The following is a 24,036-nucleotide window of genomic DNA, read 5'->3' as shown; positions in this document are numbered from 1 at the left end:
GCCGAGACAGCGACAACGCGCCGCCCAGCAAAGGCCTCAACCTTCTTGGGCAGCGGCTGGCGCTGCTCGTCGCCGTGGCCCAACCGGCCTGAGCCTCCATTGCCCCAGCTCCAGACGGCGCCGTCGGTGGTGAAAGCGAGGCTGTGCTCGGATCCAGCCGACACAGCGATCACGCGCCGCCCAGCCAAGGCCTCGATCTTCTTCGGCAGCAGCTGGTGCTGCTGGTTGCCGTGGCCCAGCTTGCCTAAGTCTCCCCAGCCCCAGCTCCAGGCGGCGCCGTCGGCGGTGAGGGCGATGCTGTGGTATGCTCCAGCCGACACAGCGACGACGCGCCGGGCAGCCAAGGCCTCGATCTTCGTTGGCAGCAGCTGGTCCTCCTCGTCGCCGTGGCCCAACTGGCCGAAGTATCCACCGCCCCAGCTCCAGACGGCTCCGTCGGCGGTGAGGGCGAGGCTGTGGCCAACTCCAGCCGACACGCTCACGGCGCGCTCGCCGCCCAGCGTTGACGGGAGGCGGGTCGGCGTGTTGAGCCGCGTCACGCCCTCACCGTGGCCGAGGAGCCCTGCGAATTCCTCCTCGTCGTCCTCGTCCTCCTCCTCACCCTCCGCCTCATTGCCGCACGACGAGAGCCGCCCCTCGCCGTCGATGAAGAGGCTGTGGAAGGAGCCTGCCGCAGCCCTCGCCGGCGGGTTGGCCTCGCGCAGCAGCGCCGAATAGCACAACCACCGCACGGCACAGCCCTCGCCTTCTGGCTGCGCCGGCAGCTCGAAGCCGCGCTCTTGCGCCCACAAGCGGATGCCCTCCAGCGCAAGCGAGGCGTGGAAGAGCAGCGAGACGGCCGCGACGCGAGCAATGTCGACGGGGCTGTCGAAGCGGGAGAGGACGCGTTCGAGGAGCTCCCTGGGAAGGTCGAGCAGGCGGGTGGGCGGCGGCGCGTCTGGCGAGGGAGCGGCGGTGGCGGCGGAGGCGAGGCGGCGCGAGCGGCGCCGCGACGGTTTGGACATCGCGAGAAAAAGAAAATCTCAGCCCGTGCTTTCCCTTCGCGTGAGATTTGTATTCCTCGCGAGGGAAAGAGAACCCCTGGCGTGGTAATGGACATATTGTACAGGAAAAGAGGGGAAAACTTCAACCGGCGTCTCCACGATCCGAGGCTCTTTTCCCAGTCTGTCAGATCCGTAACCAGCCCCCAGAGCGCGAGACACTCTATGTGACACTATGTGCGGAGTGCGCCCGCCTCCCCGCCCGCACCGCATCCATGAACATGCCGCGCTCGCCGTGCGCCCCCTCCCTGGCCACTGTACTCACCTTCGCTCCGGGCGCGTCGAGAGGTCGCCCGTCACCACGGAGAGGCTGATCTGCTTCTGCTGCCGCAGCACCTTGACCTGTGACGAGGCGAGAGGAGAGGTGCGGTCAGGGAGCCGTCTCCAGTGCGCGGTCTTCCCCATCACAGGCGAATCCATCCACTCCGTCGTGACGCGCCTGCAGCGGCTGCCCCACCCTCGTCTCGTCGACGAGCCGCTGGGCGTCCGCGGCCGACGAGATGGGCGTGCCTGCGAGGGGGGGGGGTCGAGCTTGCCCACGCCTCGGCGATCGCTCGCCGATCTCTCGGCTGTATCTCGGCCATCCCTTGCCTGCGAGCTGTATCTCGGCTGTATCTCGGCTGTATCTCGGCTGTATCTCGGCTGTATCTCGCCGGCGAGCTCGACGATGAGGTCGAACTTTCGGAATCCCGCCTTCGCGGCGGGTGTGTCTGGCCCGACGGCGAGGACGAGGGCGCCTGACGGTGTGGTCAGGGACGCTCCCTCGGAGGATGCTAGAAGGGCCCCAGAGCGCGGAGGAGGACGGGGTCGGCGCCGTGCTGCTCGGGCAGGTACACGTTCGAGTTTGGGTCGGCGTTGTTGAGCCGTGCCGCCTCGGGCGTCAGAGACAGCATCGAGATGCCGAGGTACGCGTGCGAGATCTTCCCGCCCGCCGAGAGCGTCTTCATCGCCTGACAGCCCGAGATCCGCCGAGATCCGCCGAGATCCGCCGAGATCCGCCGCCCTTCCCGAGATCGGCCGAGATCCGTCCCCGTCGCCTTCTCGGCGGTGTCGATGGGGATGGCAAAACCGATGCCGGCGGCGTTGGCGCGGATCGCGGTGTTGATGCCGACCACCTCACCAAACTCGTTGAGCAGCGGGCCGCCAGAGTTGCCTGTTCACACCCTTGCGCCAGTGAAGAGGGGGCAGGAAGGCGCGGGCAGCGGGCCGCCAACGCTGCCCGGGTTGATCGCTGCGTCGGTCTGTATGAAGTTGACCTTCTTGTTTGGGATGCCAACCTCGGCGGCGGAGCGAGACAGCGACGAGATGATGCCGAGCGTGACCGTCGAGTCGAGCCCGACGGCGTTGCCGATGGCGATCGCCCAATCGCCGACCTGGAGGTGGCAGGCCACTCAGCTGCCATTCTGGTGACGATGCATGACTCAACTGGTGGGCGATCGGAACCAAAGAACGGAGGGGTGACTGGGTGAGTTGGAAGCGGAGTGCAACTTGGACGAAGACCTGCAGCTCGTCCGAGCGCCCGAGCGGGGCGGTCGGCAGCGGCTTCCCGGACGGCTTGATGCGGATGGCGGCCAAGTCCATGAACTCGTCGGTGCCCCTCACCAGGCCGTCGAATGTGCGCCCGTCGATGAGTGTGACCGTCACCTTGGCCGCATTCTTCACCACGTGGGCCTGATCCAAATGTGGAGGGGTCTTGCGTTTGCTTCTGGGCCCGTGCAACTGCTGCATTTGTTCGCATTGGTCATGATGAGCCCATCTTCCGACAGGATGACGCCGGAGCCCTGCCCGGACTCGCGCCGCTGCCCGTCGCCCTCGCCGCCGCGGTCGGGGAAAAGGTACCCCTCGAGCGCGGGCCGGTCCACCAGCCGCTCCTGGTCGCAGCATGTTGGCGTGAGGAGGCGGCGCCCACCGCCTTAGCTTCTCGAGCTGGCCCGGAGAGAGGGAGAGAGGGAGGGAGGGAGGGAGGGAGGGAGGGACGGAGGGACGGAGGGAGACAAAAGAGGGAGCGCCGTGTCGATGCGGACGACCGAAGGACCGACGGCCTGCACCGCCGCAGTCACAAACGACGTCTTTCGCCGCGCGCCCCCCACCGGCGTCGGGGGCTCGAGGCCGGGCAGCCTGCGGCGCAAAGGCAGGTACCGTCGGGAGGAGTGCCGTCAGTCAACCTGCGGCGCGTGTGTGCGAATGCGTGCGTGCGTGTGTGCGTGCGTGTGTGCGTGCGTGTGTGTGTGTGAGATGGGCGAAAAAGGGCGCGCGTGCGCGCGCGTCCGGACATCTCCTCTCCCCCCGACCACGAGCCGTTGACTCTTCTCCCTCAAGGTGGTGGACTTTGTCCCGACTGTCGCTCACTCTCCGCATCTAGCCAGCGTCGCCGCAGGTTGACTGACGGCAATCCCGTCTCGACGGTGGACGGAGCCTCGCCGGCGGCGGCGTCAGCGCTGGCAGCGGCGGAGGAGGAGGCCTGCGCGGCCGACGCGCGGCCGTAGTACCGGAAGAGGCGGCCGTGCGAGACGGTGGCGGCCGGCTGCTGCTGCGGCGGCGCAGCGTTGGCGGCGGCGGCGAGGGCGGGAGAGGTGGGCAGCGGCAGCGCGACGAGGAGCGCGACGAGGAGCACCGCCGCCGCGTGCGTCGCCGCCTTTGCGATCGCGATCCCGCGCTGCACGGCGGTGCGGAGGCCTGTGTGGCGGCTCGGCTTTGGCCGGCGGCACGCAGGCTGGAGAGGCGGCAGCGGCGCGAGCAGCGGCGGCGTGTCCGTGCGCAGCTGCGCCAGCGGCGGCCCTGAGCGCTGTGAGCAGTGCGGCGACGGGACAGTGCTGAGCCGGAACCGAGCGGCCACCATCATAAAAAAGAAAACAGTTGCCGAATCAGCATGTCACTCGTCGTCTCTCTGCTCCTCGCTCGGCCGGGCGGCGACTCGGGTGGTGCAGAGGCGCCGCCGCTGCGCGTGCGTGCGCACGAGGCGGCGCTGGAGCACGCCTGCCGTCGCCGCCACGGCCCGACGCCCGGGGCCGTACGTCGAGTCGGACAAACATTTGGCGAGAGCAGACCGAGCATCTTCACCGAGCATCATCGGATCGACCCGCTCTCCTGCAACGAGCCGCGGGAGGGAGGCTCGTACGATCCGGCTGGAGCGGCGGCGCGTGGCGCGCACATGCCCTGCTCGCCCGCGGCCGCTGAGGCACACCCGGCGAGAGCCACCTTTGCCCCCTCGGCGTCGTTTGCGAGGCTCGCCTCGCCGTCGTGCTGCGGGGGCGGCGGTTGGCTTGGGAGGTGCACGTGGCCGCGCGTGGCGCGGCTGGCCCCTGCCCACGCCCTCATATTTTGTGCTGGCTCGCGCACGCGCCGCGAGAACTCGACGACGAGCGACTGCATTGGCGGGCTTCGTTGTCAAAGGCGGCGGCTCTGCGTGGTCAAAGGCGGCGCTTGCCATCAGCCGCCGTGCACAGTTGTCCCAAACTCTTTCATGCTTTGGGTAGGACACAGGCCTAACTACTCGGGGGACACACGATTCCCGAACGGGTTGTGTCCCCCTTTCTTCTTTCGGCCTCTTCTCACCCCTCTCTTCCCCCTCCCCCCCACCCCGCCCCCCCCCCCCTCCGCCGCACCCGCCCCCGCCGCGGCCTTCGCCACTGCCCAACGGTACGCACTGGGACGGGTGCAACTACGGCGGCTGGCTGGCCACGGGGCACACATCCCTCAACACCCACGTCACGAACGTCGCCCGCGCCTTCGGCGCCTCGGCAAAGGTCATGGAGGTGAGGCTCGGCTGCAGGGACCCGACGCGGGCGCACGATCCGGACACCAACCCGTACCAGAGGGGCGACGGCGTCTTCGGCAACTATGCAGAGTCGGCACGCGCCGTGGTGTACGACGGCACGTGCGTCACCGCGGTGCACCATGACAGGCTGCGCCCGCTGGCGAGCGGCAAGCGCCTAGCCACCGACTACGCCGAGGCGACGAAGCGGAAGGCCCAGGCAGCGGCGTGCGACGCCAAAAACTGCGACTTTATGACATGGGCGGCGAGCACGCGTGGCGGCATCGGGCACGAGGCGGCGACGTGGTTCAACACCAACTTCGACATCAAGGCCGCTAAGGCGTCCTCCGACAGCGAACGATGGCGGGTCAGTAGCGAGCGCAAGCGCTTCCTGCAAGTGCACTCGGCCATCGTCGCGAGGCGCAACGCCGCCATCTTCGACTACAACGCGTGGCCGAAGATGGGCGGCGAGATGCCGCGGGCGCCTCGAGAGCAGTATGAGTAGGGACGGGCGAGGGAGGAGGGGCGCTGACCACGGGCGACTACGAGTCGAAGGTTCGAGGACGACTACTCGCCGCCTGGGTCGTTTGGGGCGCGCGGCTCCGTCGAGGACCGGGCGCGCCCCTTACCCGGCGCGGCGTAGGTCCCACTCTGACGTATAGAGGGGAGGCACGGACAACGGCCCAATTCATCAATTCCACTCATCTTCTGGTGCCTAGCCCCGTGCAGCGGCGGTCCGGCAGGCTGCCCCCAAGGCCCCCTGGGCCGCTGCGGGTTTTGGAGTTATGCTTTGGCACAGCTTCGGCGATGGCAGCCCCTCTCTGGGGTGTTGCATAGGCGGGGAGTCTCCCCCGCTGGTCTCCTCATTCCCTTTTTTCTTTTTCTTTTGAGAGCAGGACGCCGGGTTTGTCTTGTATGTGCGTGTCGGGCCTGGGTGTGTGTGAGGGGCAGAGGGGCGGGAGCGTGCGGGGCGGAGGCCCAACGTCGGGCGGCTTGTCGGGGTCCGGAGCATTCGAGGGGGGAACGAGGAGGGGAGAATGGGCGGTCGGCGTCGGGGTAGAGCAACAGGCGCGTACGGGGTAGCCGTCACTCTCCCGCCTCAAAAGGGCGGGGCTGTCCCGGAAAGTGAGAGACGCCGGGCAGCGTGGCGCATTACTGAACCCTCCCATACGTGCTCGTACTCCTCCTTCGCTGTCCCATCTCCTCGTCTCTTTCCCGCCTGGGCGGGGCGGAGGGCGGGCGCGCGGTGCGGCATGGCGTGTGCGTGTGCGTGACTGCAACGGAGGACCGCTCGCAGAGAACCATTGGGTTTGTACTATTAACAACGAAGGCGCTCTCAAAAAAAACTTGCCTTCGCCTATTGACCTCAGCAGCCACAGCACCCTCCTCTACAAATCTCATCTCAGAACACCATCGAGCAACACACTCGCCCGCCTTCCTCACGCCCCAAAGCCCCCCCCCCCCCCTCCAACACCATCCACCCACCCACCCACCCACACCACCACCACCACCACCCACCCACCCACCCACCCACAACACCGGCACCGGCACCGGCGCCGACATCGCGGCGACACATCCGCGCGCCATCATCGCTCGGAGTACTCATGCCTACGGGCGCGCGTCGCGGACGTGTCGTGGACGTGTCCGGGACACGCCGTCTCGAGCTCGCAGCGCGCGGATGCATCGCGCTGCGGGCTCGGTGCAGCGCTGCACGCAGGGTCTCGCCGGCCTCCGTGGGGAGGCTGCGGAGGCGAGACGCTTCGGCGGCGGGGATGACCCTCGCCTGGGAGATACGGGGGAGATGTGAGATCTGGGGAGGTGCTGGGGAGGTGCTGGGGAGGGGTTGGGGAGGGGTTGGGGAGATGTGGGGGGCGGTGGGGAGATGAAGAGGCAGCTTGTGGTGATGTTGGGGAGGTGTGGGGAGATATAGGGTAATCTCTGGCAATCTCGGGTAATCTCGGGTAATCTCGGTGATGAGATGGCGGCCCACCTCGCAGGCGGCGTGGCGCGTCGCGACAGGCCCCGCCTCTTCCGGCGGCCAAACCTGCGCCGGGGTGAGGGGCGTGTGATGGGCAAGTGAGGTGCGTGTGCGTGTGCGTGTGCGTGTGCGTGTGCGTGTGCGTGTGCGTGTGCGTGTGCGTGTGCGTGTGCGTGTGCGTGATGGGCAAGTGAGGTGCGTGTGCGTGTGCGTGTGCGTGTGCGTGTGCGTGTGCGTGTGCGTGTGCGTGTGCGTGTGCGTGTGCGTGTGCGTGTGCGTGTGCGTGTGCGTGTGCGTGTGCGTGTGCGTGTGCGTGTGCGTGTGCGTGTGCGTGTGCGTGTGCGTGTGCGTGTGATGGGCGTGTGATGGGCGTGTGATGGCCGTCATCGCATTCGCCTTCCTGGGACCCAGCGCTGACTTCTGACTGTCGTCGCTGTCTCTCTCCCTTCTCGACTGCCTGTGCTTGTGCGTCTTGGCACTTGGGCCGGCGTTGTGTCTATGCGTGATGGGCTGCGGTGTGCGTGTGATGGGCGAATGTTGTGCGTGTGGTGGCCGTGTGGTGGTGTGCGTGTGGTGGACGTGTGATGGGCGAGTGGTGTGCGTGTGATGGGCGTGTGATGGGCGAGTGGTGTGCGTGTGATGGGCGTGTGGTGGGCGTGCCACCTTGGCCACCACCGTACCCGCCAGCGTGCCGCGCGGCACGGCGCCGTAGTGCGTGCTGTCGTTCGAGTTGGAGGCGTTGTCGCCCTGCAGAAGGGGCAAAAGAACACGATCAAATGAGGTACATAAGAGGGACGGAAGTCGCAAGCTTGACGCGCTGGCCTCTGCCATTTTTGGTGTTCAACGGTGTGGCGGGCCAAGAGAAGCAGCCGGCCGTAGCAGCGCCTCGGCAGCGCCTCAGGGAGTGTCTCGGAAGGGCCTCGAAAGCGCCGCAGGGAAGGAGGGGGGGGAGGGGGGGGTGTCTCGGACGTGTCCCTCGATACCTCCACCCAGACGTGCTCCGTCGGCACCCTCACCAGCCGGCCGTCCCTCGCATACAGCCAGTCGCCGCCGACGCCGACCACGCGCTTTGTCAGCCAGTCTCGGTCGACCTACAGGGAGGCTCAGGGACGGGTCCGGAGCGAGCACGGCTTCGCCGCCTCGCTCGGCTCGTCTCGCTCCACCTCGGGCGAGCGCAGCACGACCACGTCGCCGCGGGCGAGGCGCCCTGTCGCGGCGGCGAGCGCGGGTGAGGGGGGCAGCGGTGGTAGCGCGGGTGAGGGGGGCAGCGGTGGTGGCGGTGAAGGCGGCGGTGAAGGCGGTGCGAGCGTGGCGCGCGAGCCCATCACTAGGTGGCCCATGCGGCGCCCGGTGCTCGATGAGGGGCAGAGCTGCGTGGCAGACTGCACCGAGGAATAGCGACACACGCTCGATCAGGATGGAGGAGCCGGTCTGGAACGTGGGTGCCATGCTGCTGCCTGCTACCTTGGCCGTGCGCAGCTCCTGCGAGACGATGCCAAGCACGGCAGCGGTGGCGGCGGCCGCGGCCACGCCCACCGCGTGCGACATGTACTTTGCGCAAGAGGATGGATTGTCACGGCGCGCGGAAGGTTTTCGGTCGTTGGCACGCTTTTCTTTCTCCGTCTGACTATATGCAGCCAACTCAGGGTGTGTGGCAGCCAGCTGGCTGTGTGTCTTGTGAGCTTGTTTGTGTCTGTGTGTCGCTCGTTCGTGTCGTCATCATCTGTCTTGCGTCCACCCATACCGCGTTGGTGTCCAGTCCGAGCCTGGCTGTTCTTCACCTTTCTACCTACCTACCTACCTACCTACCTACCTAGCGAATTGCGTCTCGGCCGCCTCGCGGCGCCCCCTGAGCCTAGCGAGGGGCTGTGAGGGTACCCAGCACCTACCAGTGGTGTATTCTGACCGGCCCAAGCCAAAAGCCGGTCGAGGCACCAGGGGTCGTTCTTCGCCCACAGCAGCAACTGGCAGAGCAGGCGCAACGACGCCCGCCCGACTGGGTGGCATACACAGACGGGTCGGAAGACCTAGGGAAAGCAGGGTGGGCCTATACAGTACTCATCGGGGGCGACGCAATCGGCGATAGGGGCGCGTCGCTGGCGAGCGAGGGCTACGTGTCGCGAGGCACTCGACGACGCGTGGCGTGTCGGCCTCATTCCAACTCGTGTTCGGGAGGAGGAAACCGACCGCTCCCGAAGTCTAGCTCAAAAGAAAAAATTTAACAACAGAAAAGAGAAAAGGCTCGTCGAGTGCAAGAGGGCCAGAGGGGGACGCGAAAATGAAAAAGCAGGACACACCCACAATCGTGTCACGTTAAGTCCTGCCCAGGTGGGAGACGCTGTCTCGTCCCTTACACGAGCCGCCCTCCGCCTGCCCCTCCCTGCCTCAAAGCAGCCCGCATCAATGCAGAAATCTGAACTTTCCACGGCCGTCATCACCGGTCGCCTCCACCTGCTCAGCATCTCCTTCGCGTTCCTCGCGGTGCTCAGCACGGGCGGCTCATCCACGCTCTTCGTCATGCCGATCATCGGCATCACAACCGTGGCTCCACTGCCACTGCCGGAGCCGCAGCACTCGCCGCAGCCGCTCTCGCCGCTCTCGCTGCCGTCGCCGCCATCGTCCTCGCCGTCGCCACCGTCATCGCGGCCGCCCTTTCCACCACTGCCACCGCCGCTGCTGCCTCCATCGCCAATGGTGGTCAAAGTGAGCGGCGGATACTACCCAGAGGACGTCCCCTGGTCGCTCGCCTGCGACGGCCTCGCCGACAACACCACGGGCGGGGCTCCCCACGAGGATATGCACGCGGTGCCGCCGGGCACCTGCACCTTCGAAATGGTACATGGGTGGACCGGAACGAGGTGGTCAGCGCCAGGCTGGACCGATGGGACTTTCACCGTCTCTTCCTCTGCGTCCTACCCGCCGGTGGTGGAGATTCACCACGCGCTCACCGACGAGCTCTACAAGACCGACAAGCCGCTGGCCGACGAGCTCTCCAACGACCTGCCCTCCCCGTTCCGATTTCTCTTCATGAACGTACACGTACACTCCTCGTCCGCGCCTAGCCGCGCCCAGCAGCGCGGTCAGCTTTGGGCCGCCTGGTTCTTCCTCCTGCTCGGTGTGTGCGGCGTGCTGCGCATGAGCGAGTTGATGTGGCCACCGCGCTTCGGTGCGGCCTCGGTGCGGAGGAGCAACTCGGGGCGCCTCGTGCGGTGCCGGACGGAGGCGAGGCACAGCGTGTGGCTGTTTCTCGTCGCGCTGCTCCCGCTGGCATGTGCATTGTCGCCGTCACCGCCATCGCTGCCACCCTCGCCGCCTCAACCACTCCCGCCGCCGCTCATGTTCACCGGAGGTTGCGCTCTGCGAAGCTCTGCCCTCGACAACGTCGAGTATGTCGCGGTCGGCTACACCTACTCGGGAGCGCCGTACTTCCGCGACACCTCGTCGTCGTACTACATCTACTGGGACCCCACTTGCAATGACACAGGCTCTACCGCCCGCTGGATCGTGGATGATGATGTGCCGAGCACTACCGCCTCGAGCGACCTCGATGGCGACGGGAAATGTAGCTACTGGGCCCACATCGACTCGGACGACTCCTCCTCGCCGCCGCTCGGCACGGCTACCTGGCGGGTTTACTGCGACGGCTCCTGGACGGACAACGATCTGACACTGGCCTTTCTCTCCCCGCCACCGCCCGCACCGCCCGCACCGCCGCCGTGGCCACCGGGGCGCGCCCCGCTGCCGCCGCCCCCCGAGCTGCCCCCGCCGCTGCCACCGGCCGATTGCGATGCAGCGGAGGCGACGTGGAGAACCCATGTCGGGGCTGCCACTGGGCCGGCCTACATCTTTGGAGCTTTGGCCTTGCTTGTGCCTACGGCATCGCAGCCAAAGCTCTTCCTCGCGCTCTATCTGCCCACTCTTGCCCTCGGCATCCCCGCCATCCTCGTCGCCTCCCCGTTGGGCTTTTCGTGGCTTGTTCCGGAGCACTGCGACTACGACCTGTATTTTCTTGTCGTCGTCATAACTTTGCCGCTCCTCTTCATCTTCCCACCTCTGGTCCACCTTGTCCTTCGCAAGAGACTACGCGCTCTCATCGCCGCCATCGAGGGCGACCTACCCCAGCGCCTCGCCGACGGCTCCCTCCGGCTGCTGCGCGTCGCCTGGCTGTTGGAGCGCCCAACGGACTGGGTGCTACCGCGGCAGCAGGACCTGCCGGAAGAGGCGTTTTGGGCCCCGGCCGACGCGGCCCGCCTGCTGGCCGAAGAGAAAGTTGCTGCGCTCTCCTACAAGTGGCAGGGCCCGTTCAATTCGTCCAAGGGCGGCGGCGACCAGCCAGACGGCAGCCGTTTCCACCTTGAGCAGGTCCTCTCGTATTACCGGGAGGGCCGCCACGCAGAGGAACGGCCCGCCCTGATGTGGGACTTTGCCGCGATACCACAGCACGACCCGATAACGGGCGCGAAACGTACCGCCGCGGAGACTGATCTGTTCAAGAAGGGGCTCGGCGTGATGAGCAACGCCTACGCCAGCCCGCGCGTCCTCGTGCTGCAGCACCGGCGGATCCCGCTCCATTTGGAGCGCGAGCTGAATGAGATCTACGACGGCGCGCCTCCAGCTGACCGCCTCGACCTGATCCCTTACGCCGGCGCCAAGTGCCGCTCGGGATGGTGCACGTTTGAGACGGCGTGCGCGCTGCTGATGACGGAAGGGGGCGGGCACGCGTACGAGCTCGGCGTCGGCTGTGTTCCGGTGACGCGCGGGCGGCTGCCAAGCGTGCAGCACATGGAGGCGCTTTTCGAGGCCGAGTCGACGCGCTTCATCGGCCGGGCTGATCGCGAGAGGGTGTGCGGCATGTACCTCGACTTGCGCGAGAAGCTCGAGGAGTATGATGAGGAGCTTGTGAGTGTCGGCGACGATCTGATGACAGAGGAGGATGCATTTCGACGGATCCTCACCTTGGTCTTTCCTTTCATGGCCCTCGTCTTCTTCCCCTTCAGCCGCATCTTGCGAGCCCACCTCGCCGCCGTCCTCTGCTGCCGCCCTCGCGACAGCCTAGACTACACCTTCCACTGGAGCCTTTGCAAGCCGCCCTTTCGCCGCAAGCCAGACACCCCGCTGTCCGAGCTGCCCTCGTGCTTCCTGCCAACCCAACAGGGAGAGCAGGCGCCGAGCGGGTTGATTTCAATGAGCTCGATGTTTGCGAAGGTGCGGCTGTCGCAAGAGAGGGTCTCGAAGCTTGAGAGAGAGGAGGGCGTGTCGGAGGATGAGATAGGAGATCGTGCTCGCCCATTATCGGAGCGTGCGAGATCGGAGCGTGAGATGTCGAGCGTGTCTCTCCGCCTCTCTGTCTCCAGTGTCTGAGAAGGTAAGGTAAGGTAAGGTAAACTCTTCTCCACACCCCGCCCGCCCAGCGTTGAAATCATAATCAATGAGCTCTCGACGTTTTTTATTTTGCGAAGCCGAAGGTGCGGCTGTCGCAAGAGAGAGAGAGAGCGACTGCGAGTAAGCAGTAACGTAGAGCCGTAAGACTGACGGTCAAAGGCTAAAGCCGCCCCCTGATACAAATTACGTGGCTGGGTTCACAGCGATTGTAGGTAAATGGAGGGACCAAATCACGGTGTCGCGGCCTTCCGACTCGCGCCTTCGCCTCACTGGCACTATTGTAGCCCTGGCCGGTGCGCGTGCACGCTTCGTAGAATTCTTCTTGCCCAACGCGGCCAAAGGATTTTTTTTAGAAAACAGACAACCCAAGGGAGGGATGGGAGAACGGCACGCCGCCACCACACGGTGCGGAAACGAGAGGGGCAAAATCGCAGCCTCAAATGGCGGGCCTATTTGACAGTCGTCCCGGCTCCGGCCAAGCCCCAATCGGGTCCTTTCATACCAGATCTGGGCCGAGTGAAGCCTAAGTGAGTAGGCACACGCCGCGGGTGAGCACCGGAATCTCTCGGCCACTCACTTCCGCAGGTCGCCGCCTGCTGGCGGAGCGCCCGGATGGGCCATATCGAGCGGCGGGCGCAGATCTACGCGGCACTGTATTGGGAGCGGGTTGTTTCGCCCCAAGTGCGAGCACAAATGATGTGCGCGGCCGGCAAGGCGCTCTGCGACGCCAGCCAACTCGCGCTGCCGACCTCAGACGGCTTGGCTCGGCAGGGCGGTGACAGCGACCGCACGCGAGCTGCACCACACCGCCCGCCTCTAGGCAAAACATGCCGTCGGAAAGCGCTGCGGAACAGCAGCCGTGGGCGCTCCGCGTTTTGGGTGCTCCAGCGTTCTGCGCGAGCATCTTCGCACGATACGCTCGGCTTGTCTGGTGAACTCGAGCGAGAACACACACACAACACACAACTCCGAGCAGCTGCTCACGCGCGCGCGCCTCTCGCCTCCTGTTCAGTCCCAGGGACGGTTTGTGTAGTATTACCTTCAATAAACCAACCAGGCCCTCTAATGAGCCACATGCCCCGCATAAAGTACGTACCCGGACAAGCATAGTACTGTATCTGCATAGTGCAGGGCACAGCGGGAACCAGCGCGGGCCGCGCGCGTTTGTGCAGTGTGGGTGGGGGCACACTCACACGCTAGACTGTGCCGGTATGTACGGATTCTACTGAAACGCCACCGGCTGGTCGCACCAGCCGCTAGCGCGCAGCCTGTGCCGGACAGGCTCCGCCGCCCACGGCTGCTTGAGCGTCTTCTTTGCGTACGCAACCAGCGCGTGCGCCTCTGCCATCTCGAGGCGCAGCTCGTCCGTCGGCGCGGTGTACGGCATGATGTCGCCCGTCGCCGAGTTGATGCCCACGGTGGTGAACTCGACCGTGAACTTGTAGGAGCCGGGGGCAGGCGCGTCGGAGCCGCCTGCGCGAGCAATGCACGCGGCGTGCTCCTGCGAGAAGATGGTGAGTGTGTGCGCCCGCTGCCAGTGGTCCTCCTTGACCGCGATCTTGGCCTTTGTGCCGCTCGGAGGAGTAGAGAAGTACTGCAGCAGCGCGAGCGCATACTCGCGCAGGGAGGCCTCCTCGACCAGGACAGCAAGCCCAAACATCGGGCCGGTCCTCTCGATCACCTTGAAGGCGATCCGGTCGCGCATCCTGGTCACGACGTAGAAAAAAGGATTGCGGGAGACGTTCGCGCTGCGCGTGAAAGGCCCGAACAAACCGCTCGGGGATGTTGTCGAGGGGCTCCCACGTCCAACCATCGACCTCGTAGTCTTCCCAAGCGGTCAGAAGCTCGATCCCCCCAGCTCTCTGCCGCCACGCGATGACCTTCTTGACGTTGTAGCTCTCTGGCAGCAAAGGCCGCTTTCGGCCCCGCCCGGACCTGCAGCGGTTTTGGTTGGATTCCGTGAGATACCGATTTTTCTGTCACTGAATAATTGGCGTAGTGCTTGCCATGAGGGTGCTGAGGGTTGGGGGGGCGGTGGTATGCGCCACATAAATCGGGAAGTACCATCCTGTGCGCCGCAAAGGCCGATCGCGCCCGACGGTGGGGCGGCTCACCGCACACACATAGTTGCGAGGCCGAGCCCGCCGGGCGCGTAGAGCCGAGTGGCCGGGGGGGAGGCGGACCAGGGAAACCGCGCGCGGGAGTACGAGGTGACATGTGGCGCGGGCACGGCGGGGGAGACGGCGCGGTGCTAGGGGCGCGGAGCGCACATTTTAGCGCAGAAAAGGGCCTTATGAGTGGGAAAGGCGGACCAAGTTCCAGCCGCACCGTGCACACAGGGATTTTAAGGAGAGGAGTGTGATGCGCTAGCCGTCGCCAAAGGATATCCACCTCGAGAACCCGCTGTAAAATGTGGGGTCTAGTGAGGTGTCTATGGACGCCCTCCTCATGGGCTAGCTGCCTGCGGCTAGCCCTAATCTCGCACTCACGGACAGTGACAATCAAATGGGTGAGTGTTTGCGAGCTGAGGCGCGTGTGCTAAATCTAGGCCGCACGTCGTGGCACTATGACGGAGGTAGACGTGCGGCCGCAGCGCGCCCACCACAGTTTCGGTGGGGCGCGCGTGTTAGCAAGAGAGTTGCGGGGAGAGCCATGCCCGACTTTTCGGAGGCGAGCCCCACGCCACGGATGCCAGCCGTGCTTTCGCGGGAGTCGTCTCCCAAGCCGCGTCCCGTCAGCACTGTCCCCGAGTGGTCCCGCCTCGGCGGCACACACTCTCGACCAGGACAGTCCCGCCAACGGAAACGTGTCGCTCGCCGGCGACGGTTGCGGCGTGGTCGTTGTGAAGCGAAGTTGGCACGACCACCGCCCTGCTTCGCAGACCGGGCAAGGAGGGGCCTGCTCCCGTTCCGCTAGGAACAGGAGGTCGCCCCCCAGTGTTGTGCGAGGGAGTTTCGTTGTAAAATTCTTCTTCGAGAGGCTTGTGTCTTAAGAATTCTTCTTCGTTCACGCCGCTTCTGCGAAGGGAGCCAAAGCGCATCGCGTGGTCCGCCCATGCGCCACGGCCTTCGCTCGCTGGCCATCGCCGCGGGCGCGATCGCCGGCGCGTCGGGCGGCCTCGTCTCGCGGCCGCACGCCTTCTCCGCCTCCGCGCCGGCCGCCATCTCGCGGCGCGCCAGCAGCGTGCACGCTTCGGTCGCGATCTCCAAGCCGCCGCTGCCAGAGGTGGTCGAGCGGGCGCCGGCGACGCACCCAGCGTTCGAGCTGGTCCGCGTCGAGATGGTGGATGAGTACACCATCAAGGTCGCCACCTACCGCCACCGCCAGTCGGGCGCCGAGGTCATCTCGGCGCAGGCGGACGACGAGAACAAGGTGTTTGGCATCGCGTTCCGCACGCCGGTGGAGGACTCGACGGGGGTGCCGCACATCCTCGAGCACTCCGTCCTCTGCGGCAGCGCAAAGTACACCTCCAAGGAGCCCTTCACCGAGCTGCTCAAGGGTTCGCTCCAGACCTTCCTCAACGCGTTCACCTACCCCGACCGCACATGCTACCCGGTCGCCTCGTGCAACACAAAGGACTTTTACAACCTGGTCAACGTCTACCTCGACGCGGTGCTCTCGCCGCGCGCCAAGCGCGACCCCACCGTCTTTGCGCAGGAGGGGTGGCACTACGAGCTCGACGCGGCCGAGGAGCCGCTCACGTACAAAGGCGCCGTCTTCCGCGGGAGATGTGGGGAGATGTGGGGAGATATGGGGAGATATGGGCCGAGGAGCCGCTCACGTACAAAGGCGCCGTCTTCCGCGGGAGATATGGGGAGATGTGGGGAGATATGGGGAGATATGGGCCGAGGAGCCGCTCACGTACAAAGGCGCCGTCTTCCGCGGGAGATATGGGGAGATGTGGGGAGATATGGGGAGATATGGGCCGAGGAGCCGCTCACGTACAAAGGCGCCGTCTTCCGCGGGAGATATGCGGAGATGTGGGGAGATATGGGGAGATATGGGGAGATATGGGGAGATACGTCCTCGCGTACACATGCGTGGTTTTCAACGAGATGAAGGGCGTCTAATTAACTCTTAATTAACTCTTAGCTAACTCTTAATTAGGCGTGGTCTTCAACGAGATGAAGGGCGTCTACTCGTCGCCAGACTCGCTGCTCTACCGCGCCGCGCAGCAGGCCACCTTCCCCGACAACACGCACGCCACGGACTCCGAGACACCTCCGTCACACTTCCTAGATACTTCCTGCAGGCCACCTTCCCCGACAACACGTACGCCAAGGACTCCGGCGGCGGACCCTAGAAGCGGAAGATCTCCCCATATCTCCCCATCTCTCCCCATCTCTCCCCATCTCTCCCCATATCTCCCCATATCTCCCCATCTCTCCCCATATCTCCCCATATCTCCCCATATCTCCCCTTATCTCGGGCGCACGGGACGCGGCACAGACGGGGCACAGACGGGGCCAGGCTACGAACACGCGGGAGGCACGTACTAGACAGTTCCTAGACACTTCCTAGACAGTTCCTAGACACTTCCTAGACATCTCCTAGGCTCTTCCCAGACCCGGGGCGGACCACGTACTAGTGTGAAGAGGACGCACCTCTCGGGCTCGAGAGGACCTTCCCCCGCCCTCATGCTCTGAATGCGCCTTCCCCGCTCTTCCCCCCCTCATGCTCGCGCCTTCCCGCCCCCATGCTGGCGCCTCCCCCCCCCTCGTGGTCGGCGCCTTCACGCAAAAACACAACCCCGGACCCAAGACGCGCATAAGCACAGGCAGTCGAGAAGGGAGAGGCAGCGACGGCAGTCAGAAGCCAGCGCTGGGTCCCAGGAATGCGAATGCGAGGACGGCCCTCTAGTGTCTTCACACCGCAGGACACGCACACTTCACCCACGCGCACCGGGCCTTGCACTTGTAATGCCGTGGGGCTCCTGTCGTCAGACGTGGAGACGCGAGGGACTAGCCTCGCCCTTGCCCCACCACCTCGTGTGTGTGGAGAAGGTCACCTGACCTTGCCTGACCTTACCTTACCTTATCCACCGCAGGAGGCGACCCCGACGCGATCGTCGAGCTGACCTTCGACCAGTTCAAGCGCTTCCACGACGCGTAACACCACCCCTCCAACTCGCGCATCTTCTGTGAACAGCGTCTCTTCACACCTCCAGCTGTGAACAGGTACTACCACCCCTCCAACTCGCGCATCTTCTGTGAACGGCGTCTCTTCACACCTCCAGCTGTGAACAGGTACTACCACCCCTCCAACTCGCGCATCTTCTGTGAACGGCGTCTCTTCACACCTCCAGCTGTGAACAGGTACTACCACCCCTCCAACTCGCGCATCTTCTGTGAACGGCGTCTCTTCACACCTCCAGCTGTGAACAGGTACTACCACCCCTCCAACTCGCGCATCTTCTGTGAACAGCGTCTCTTCACACCTCCAGCTGTGAACAGGTACTACCACCCCTCCAACTCGCGCATCTTCTGTGAACGGCGTCTCTTCACACCTCCAGCTGTGAACAGGTACTACCACCCCTCCAACTCGCGCATCTTCTGTGAACAGCGTCTCTTCACACCTCCAGCTGTGAACAGGTACTACCACCCCTCCAACTCGCGCATCTTCTTCTACGGCGACGACCCGCTCGAGGCGCGGCGCGGCCGAGTTCACTTTTAATGAAGTGGGAATGAACGCTTCATTAGGCGACGACCCGCTCGAGGCGCGGCTCGACCTGCTCGACTCTGAATTGAGTCGGAATTCACTTCCTTAGGCGACGATCCGCTCGAGGCGCGGCTCGACCTGCTCGACTCGTACCTCGCTCCCTTCACCGCGCCGGCCACGCCCGCCGCAGCGTCGCGGAGGAAAAGATGGAGAATGGCCCATCCCCACGGTACTCCGCCCCTGAGCTAGGCCACGCCCGCAGCGTCGCGGAGGAGGGATGGAGGATGGCGCATCCCCACGGGTATTTCTTTTTTGAGCTAGGCCACGCCCGCAGCGTCGCGGAGGAGGGATGGAGGATGGCGCATCCGCACGGGTATTTCTTTTTTGAGCTAGGCCACGCCCGCAGCGTCGAGGATCGAGACGCAGGCGAAGTTCGCCACGCCGCGCCGCGTGGTCGAGCGTTTCCCCGCCTCGGCCGACGAGGCGGCGCCGGGGGCGCCGTCGCACATGGTCATGCTTAACTGGCTGCTCAACGAGAAGCCCCTGTCGCCGGTCGACGCGCTCGCGCTGACGGCGCTCGCGCTGTGAACGGCGTCTCTTCACACCTCCAGCTGTGAACAGGTCGACGAGCTCGCGCTGACGGCGCTCGCGCTGTGAACGGCGTCTCTTCACACCTCCAGCCGTGAACAGGTCGACGAGCTCGCGCTGACGGTGCTCGATGAGCTGCTGATGGGCACTGTGAACAGCGTCTCTTCACACCTCCAACTGTGAACAGGTGCTCGATGAGCTGCTGATGGGCACACGCACCGCCACGCTGTACAAGGCGAGGGCCGAGAGGAGCGGGCTCGGCCCATGATGGAATCATGACGAAGGGTTGAGGCTGGATTAGGCGATGGCCGAGAGCGGGCTTGGTGCGGCGGTGGTCGGCGGCGGCGTCTCGGACGAGCTCAAGCAGGCGCATTAATTAGCCTTAATTAGCCTTAATTAGCCTTAATTAGCCTTAATTAGCCTTAATTATTTAGCCTCTCGGACGAGTTCAAGCAGGCGCACACACACACTGCGGACACACGCGCACCAGGCCTTGCACTTCCAATGCCATGCCGGCTCCTGTCGTCGGAGTCGCGAGGGACTAGCTTCGCGCCTTTCCCCGCCACATCTTGTGTGTGTGGAGATCTGCCTTACCTTACCCTACCCTCCCTTACCCTACCCTCCCTTACCTTACCCTAGGCGACCTTCTCCGTCGGCCTCAAGGGGGTCGCCAAGGAAGACGTGCCAAAGGTCTAACACTGCCGCGCCATCTCATAGCCCAACACTGCCGCACCGTCCATAGCCCAACACCCCCGCACCATGCCATAGCCCGACACCGCCACACCATCTCATAGCCCGACACCGCCACACCATCTCATAGCCCGACACCGCCGCACCATCTCATAGCCCAACACTGCCGCACCATGCCATAGCCCGACACCGCCGCACCATCTCATAGCCCGACACTGCCGCACCATGCCATAGCCCAACACCGCCGCGCCATCTCATAGCCCAACACCGCCGCGCCATCTCATAGCCCAACACCGCCGCACCATCTCATAGCCCAACACTGCCGCACCATCTCATAGCCCAACACCGCCGCGCCATCTCATAGCCCAACACTGCCGCACCATCTCATAGCCCAACACTGCCGCACCATCTCATAGCCCGACACTGCCGCACCATGCCATAGCCCGACACCGCCGCACCATCTCATAGCCCAACACTGCCGCACCATGCCATAGCCCAACACCGCCGCGCCATCTCACAGCCCAACACTGCCGCACCATCTCATAGCCCAACACCGCCGCACCATCTCATAGCCCAACACCGCCGCACCATCTCATAGCCCAACACCATGCCATAGCCCGACACCGCCACACCATCGCCCGCGCGTGAATCCCACGCCCCCACGGTACCCGGACCAAGTCCCCTACCTCCCCACGGTACCCGAATCCAAAGGTAGAGGCGCTCGCCCTCGAGACGCTCGCCGCCGCCGCCAAGGACGGCTTCGAGGCGGACGCGGTCGAGGCCGCCGTCAAGCCGCTCGCGCGTCCGGCGAGAGAGAGACATGTGCGCCAGCGTATTTCTTTTTTCGACAGGCCGCCGTCAAGCCGCTCGCGATCCGGCTAGAGAGAGAGAGACATGTGTCCGAGCGCACTTCTGTTGTCTCTCCAGGCGACCGTCAAGCCGCTCGCGCGCCCGGCGAAAGAGAGACATGTGGCCGAGCGTCTTTCTTTTTTCTAGGCGGCCGTCAACACGCTCGAGTTCCAGCTGCGCGAGATGAACACGGGCGGCTTCCCCAAGGGGCTCGCCTTCATGCTCTCGATGCTGCCGCGCTGGATCTACCGCGACGACGAGGGCGCCAACGTGAATACACAGCGTCTGAACCGTTCATTAATGACGAATTAGGATCTACCGCGACGATGAGGGCGCGAACGTCGCCGACGCGCTGCGCTTCGAGGCGCCGCTGGCCGAGCTCAAGACGAAGTTGGCCAGCGGCGAGAAGGTGCTCGAGCCGTGCGTGAGTAGCTACTGATGAACGAGTGGTGGCTGTTCACACCGCCAGCGGGCTGAACAACAGGTATTCGAGCCGCTGCTCGCTTCACTGCTCGTCGACAACGGCCACCTCGCGACCATCGAGATGGTGCCGGACGCGTCGCTGGCCGAGGAGCGTGCACAGCGTCTCTTCACGCCTCCGGCTGTGAGCAGGTGCCGGACGCGTCGCTGGCCGAGGAGTGGGCGGCCAAGGAGCGGTCCCGGCTGGAGGCGGCCAAGGCGGCGATGGGCGAGGAGGAGCTGGCCGACGTGATCCGCTCTACCGCCGACCTGAAGCGCGCGCAGCTAGCAGAGGACAGCGCCGAGGACCTCGCCACCATCCCGCGGGTGGGTTTGGCCGACCTCGAGGCCAAGGCGTGCCTCAGCAGAGTCACCGCATCTGATTCCACACGCACCCCCCCCCCCCCCTCCTGGTTCACTACTTAATTCACCGCTCACACTCGTCCTCAGGGGGCATCACTAGGTAGTAGGTAGGTAGGTAGGTAGGTGTCACCTCACACACTGTCTAGGCAGAGACAAGGAGGGCCCCCGCACACACGAACCCACACATACAGAGAGGGGCGAGTGCTACCTACCTACCTACCTACCTACTCGTCGTCAGGTCAAGGAGGTGCCCACCGACGTGTCGGCGCTCTCGGGCGGCGTGCCGCTGCTCACCCACCCGCTGCCTTGCGCCGGCGTGGTGTACGCCGACGTGCTGCTCGACCTGGAGCGGCTGCCCGTCTCGGAGCTGCCGCTGCTCTCGCTCTACGCCGCGCTGCTCACGCAGGCGGCGCCCGCAGCGCCACCCCGCACCCAGCCCTTCCTCTCCCGCCGCGACCCATCCCCCACCGCCTCATGACTGACGACTCACGAGCCCGCGGCCGCCCTCGCCGCCGCCACCGAGCCCTCCACCACCGTCGCCGCCGCCGCCCTCCCCGCCCCCCCTCCTCCACCGCCGCCCGCCGCCAATCCCGCTCCACGCGTCGCGCCGAGAGCACGGCGAGATTCGGCAGAGGCCGATGCGATCGCGAGAGGGGGGGAGGGGGGAGGGCGAGGGGGGGGGGGGGGGGGGCTAGATCCCCGCTGCTGCGTCCGGATGCGCTTGTGTGCCTTGCCCGTGTGGGAACCGACACCCGTCCGACTTGCGAACCGGCCAGGCGGGCACTTCGGAGCTGGATGCCACCGCACTGCAGCGGCGGATCGGAGCGCGCACTGGAGGCATCGACGTTGGCACCAAGCTGGAGCAGCCCGTCGGCGACAGTGGGGCCGTCGGTGCGCCGGACGGCGTGGTGCACAAGCTCGTGGTCCGGGGCAAGGCCGTGCGCGACCGGCTGCCGGACATGCTCGAGCTGGTGCATTCGATGCTAACGGACGCCAACCTCGATGCGCAGCCGAAGGCGGTCGAGCTGCTCAAAGAGTCAAAGTCGCGGCTGGAGGCTGCCTTCCTGTCGAGCGGCAACTCCTTCGCCGGCATGCGGCTCTCCTCGCGCAACACTGCGGTCGGGTACGCCACCGAGCTGACGAGCGGCGTCAGCTACTACGAGGCGATCAAGGAGATGCTAACCACGGCGCAGGACGACTGGCCGTCCCTCCTCGCGCGGCTGGAGCGGCTCCGCGGGACCATCAACGCGCGCGACGGCCTCATGATCAACCTCACCTCCGACCCCGACGCCATCGACGGCGCCAAGCCGCAGCTGGACGCCTTTGTCGGCCGCATGCCCGCCGCGCCAGCCGCGGACGCGCACGGTGAGGACGCGCCCGAGACCAGCCCGAGGGGGGGGGGGGGTCGACCCCTTTTTCATTCGCGAAGTGTTGACGCGCTGCGGAATGAACCGTCTCTGCCTCCATTGCCACCCGTCCCGCCCCACACCCCTCCGCTTCCTCCGCCCCCGTCACTGCCGCCGCCCTCGCCGCCACCACCGCTGCTGCCGCCGTCGCCACCGGCGCCGCCGGCGCCACCCCAAACACCCCAGCCCCTCCTCTGCATCGGACAGGCGAGGACGCATCCAAGTGGTCGAGGCTGCCGCTGGCGCCGCGCGAGGACGAGGCCTACGCCATCGTCTCGCAGGTGACTGCTTGAACGCCCCCGACAGCGGAGCCCGCGCCGCGCGCGGCACCACCGCCGACTCCACCTCAAGACCCCCGGGCACCACCGCCGACTCCACCTCAAGACCCCCGGGCACCACCGCCGACTCCACCTCAAGACCCCCGGGCACCACCGCCGACTCCACCTCAAGACTTCCGGGCCTCCAGGGGGCCCCGCCATGATATCTATATCTAGCCACATGCGCTGGCGTCCCTCGCCCCCCCCCCTCCCCCCTCCCCCCCCCCTGGGGGTTCACATACCAAGTGCAACGCGCAGGTGAACTACGTCGCCGCCGGCTGCCGCCTCTTCGAGCCAGGCGAGATCGCCTTAATTAAGGCTAATTAAGGCTGATTAAGGGCCGCCTCTTCGAGCCAGGTAAGATCGCCTTAATTAAGGCGAATTAAGGCGAGTGAAGCGCCGCCTCTTCGAGCCAGGCGAGATTGCCGATTTTGGCGCCGCGTCGGTCGCTTCGCGCGCGCTGTCGCTCGGCTACTTGTGGGACAATGTCCGTGTGGCGGGCGGCGCATACGGCGGCGGTTGCGCGCTCAATCCGACGTCGGGCGGCTTTGCATTCTCTTCGTACCGCGACCCAAACTTGCAGGCCACGCTTGACATCTACGCCGCCGCCGCCGACGCACTCAGCGAGTCGGACATCTCCGCAGAGGCACTCGAGCAGGCGATTGTCGGCATGGTCGGTGACCTCGACAAGCCGCTCACGCCCGACCAAAAGGGGCAGCGCGCGCTCAACTGGCACCTCACCGGCGTCACCACAGCGATGCGGCAGCAGTTCCGCGACCAGGTGCCCTTAGTTCGCCTTAATTCGCCTTAATTCGCCCTCATTCGCCTTAATTGACGAGTTAATTAACGAGGTCCGCGACCAGGCGCCCCACACTCGCACTCGCACCGCTCACGCACGTGCACCGGGCTTTGCACTGTTAATGCCGCCGGGCTCCTGTCTCTAGACGTGGAGTCGCGAGGGCAACCCTCCCCCCTTGCCCCACCACCTCGCGCGCGCGTGCGCGCGTGTGTGTGTGTGTGTGTGTGTGTGGAGAAGTTGACCTTACTTGACCTTGCCCTACCTCACCTCACCAGGTGCTCGGATGCTCGCCCGAGGCCTTCCGCGCGTTTGCAGAGCGGCTGCGCAAGGCCAAGCTGAGCGTGTCGGTGTTTGGCTCTGAGGAGGCGCTGGCGGCGGCCAACGCGAAGCGCGAGACGCCGCTGCCTGTCAAGAAGATCGTCTGACACTCGCCCCGCGCGAGACCAGTCAACAGCGGTGATGTGCGCGGGCGAGGGCGGCGGGCGGTCCTACAGAGCCCGAGCTGCGCTCCCTGCACCCTGGCGCGGCTTCAGTGCACTTTGATGCCGAGGGCTCTCGGTCTGTCTGGGTGTGGAGAGGCGGGCTCAAAAGCTGCATGAGTTACACGCCCACACGCAGCTTTTGAGCCCGACAACCGCTTGTGTGAAAAAAATAGATACGACGAATACGTGATAGGCTCACACACAAACAGAGAAACGCATGCCCACGGTGTCAAAAGCGAAAACGTACAAATCGACGGGGGCACGGCCACAC

General features: G+C 65.5%; 5 protein-coding genes across 5 annotated transcripts; 2 read left to right on the top strand and 3 right to left on the bottom strand.

Moving 5' to 3' along the window:
- Positions 1-1,691: 1,691 nt before the first annotated feature.
- EMIHUDRAFT_53379 (hypothetical protein) lies at positions 1,692-3,106 on the bottom strand (the record flags this gene model as incomplete). The annotated part of the gene is made up of 6 exons (XM_005781980.1): positions 1,692-1,802; positions 1,877-2,164; positions 2,204-2,413; positions 2,541-2,742; positions 2,805-2,911; positions 3,026-3,106. Coding segments are annotated over 6 exons (999 nt in total), but the record flags the coding sequence as incomplete, so codon positions are not given.
- A 4,438-nt stretch (positions 3,107-7,544) lies between these two features.
- Positions 7,545-8,320, bottom strand: EMIHUDRAFT_233673 (signal peptidase I; the record flags this gene model as incomplete). Its single annotated transcript, XM_005781979.1, has 3 exons — positions 7,545-7,668; positions 7,742-7,863; positions 8,156-8,320. 3 exons carry the CDS (start codon positions 8,318-8,320, stop codon positions 7,545-7,547), a joined length of 411 nt encoding a protein of 136 aa, XP_005782036.1.
- Positions 8,321-9,175: 855 nt separating this feature from the next.
- EMIHUDRAFT_113645 (hypothetical protein) lies at positions 9,176-12,133 on the top strand (the record flags this gene model as incomplete). The annotated part of the gene is made up of 1 exon (XM_005781978.1): positions 9,176-12,133. One exon carries the CDS (start codon positions 9,176-9,178, stop codon positions 12,131-12,133), a length of 2,958 nt encoding a protein of 985 aa, XP_005782035.1.
- A 1,243-nt stretch (positions 12,134-13,376) lies between these two features.
- EMIHUDRAFT_233671 (hypothetical protein) lies at positions 13,377-14,221 on the bottom strand (the record flags this gene model as incomplete). Its single annotated transcript, XM_005781977.1, has 3 exons — positions 13,377-13,860; positions 13,928-14,052; positions 14,123-14,221. 3 exons carry the CDS (start codon positions 14,219-14,221, stop codon positions 13,377-13,379), a joined length of 708 nt encoding a protein of 235 aa, XP_005782034.1.
- Positions 14,222-15,208: 987 nt separating this feature from the next.
- On the top strand, positions 15,209-23,708 carry EMIHUDRAFT_113643 (peptidase M16; the record flags this gene model as incomplete). Its single annotated transcript, XM_005781976.1, has 21 exons — positions 15,209-15,884; positions 16,262-16,379; positions 17,332-17,400; positions 17,470-17,538; positions 17,608-17,676; positions 17,746-17,815; positions 18,206-18,364; positions 18,503-18,550; positions 18,588-18,628; positions 18,702-18,723; positions 19,040-19,090; positions 19,802-19,912; positions 20,087-20,209; positions 20,271-20,348; positions 20,424-20,543; positions 20,576-20,725; positions 21,000-21,119; positions 21,538-22,126; positions 22,375-22,448; positions 22,882-23,265; positions 23,559-23,708. 21 exons carry the CDS (start codon positions 15,209-15,211, stop codon positions 23,706-23,708), a joined length of 3,291 nt encoding a protein of 1,096 aa, XP_005782033.1.
- Positions 23,709-24,036: the final 328 nt, after the last annotated feature.

The sequence above is a fragment of the Emiliania huxleyi genome (assembly GCF_000372725.1).
Source record: "Emiliania huxleyi CCMP1516 chromosome Unknown EMIHUscaffold_196, whole genome shotgun sequence".
NCBI lineage: Eukaryota > Haptophyta > Isochrysidales > Noelaerhabdaceae > Emiliania > Emiliania huxleyi.
The sequence above is the reverse complement of the archived record's forward strand: the minus strand, read 5'-3'. Positions and strand labels throughout refer to the sequence as shown.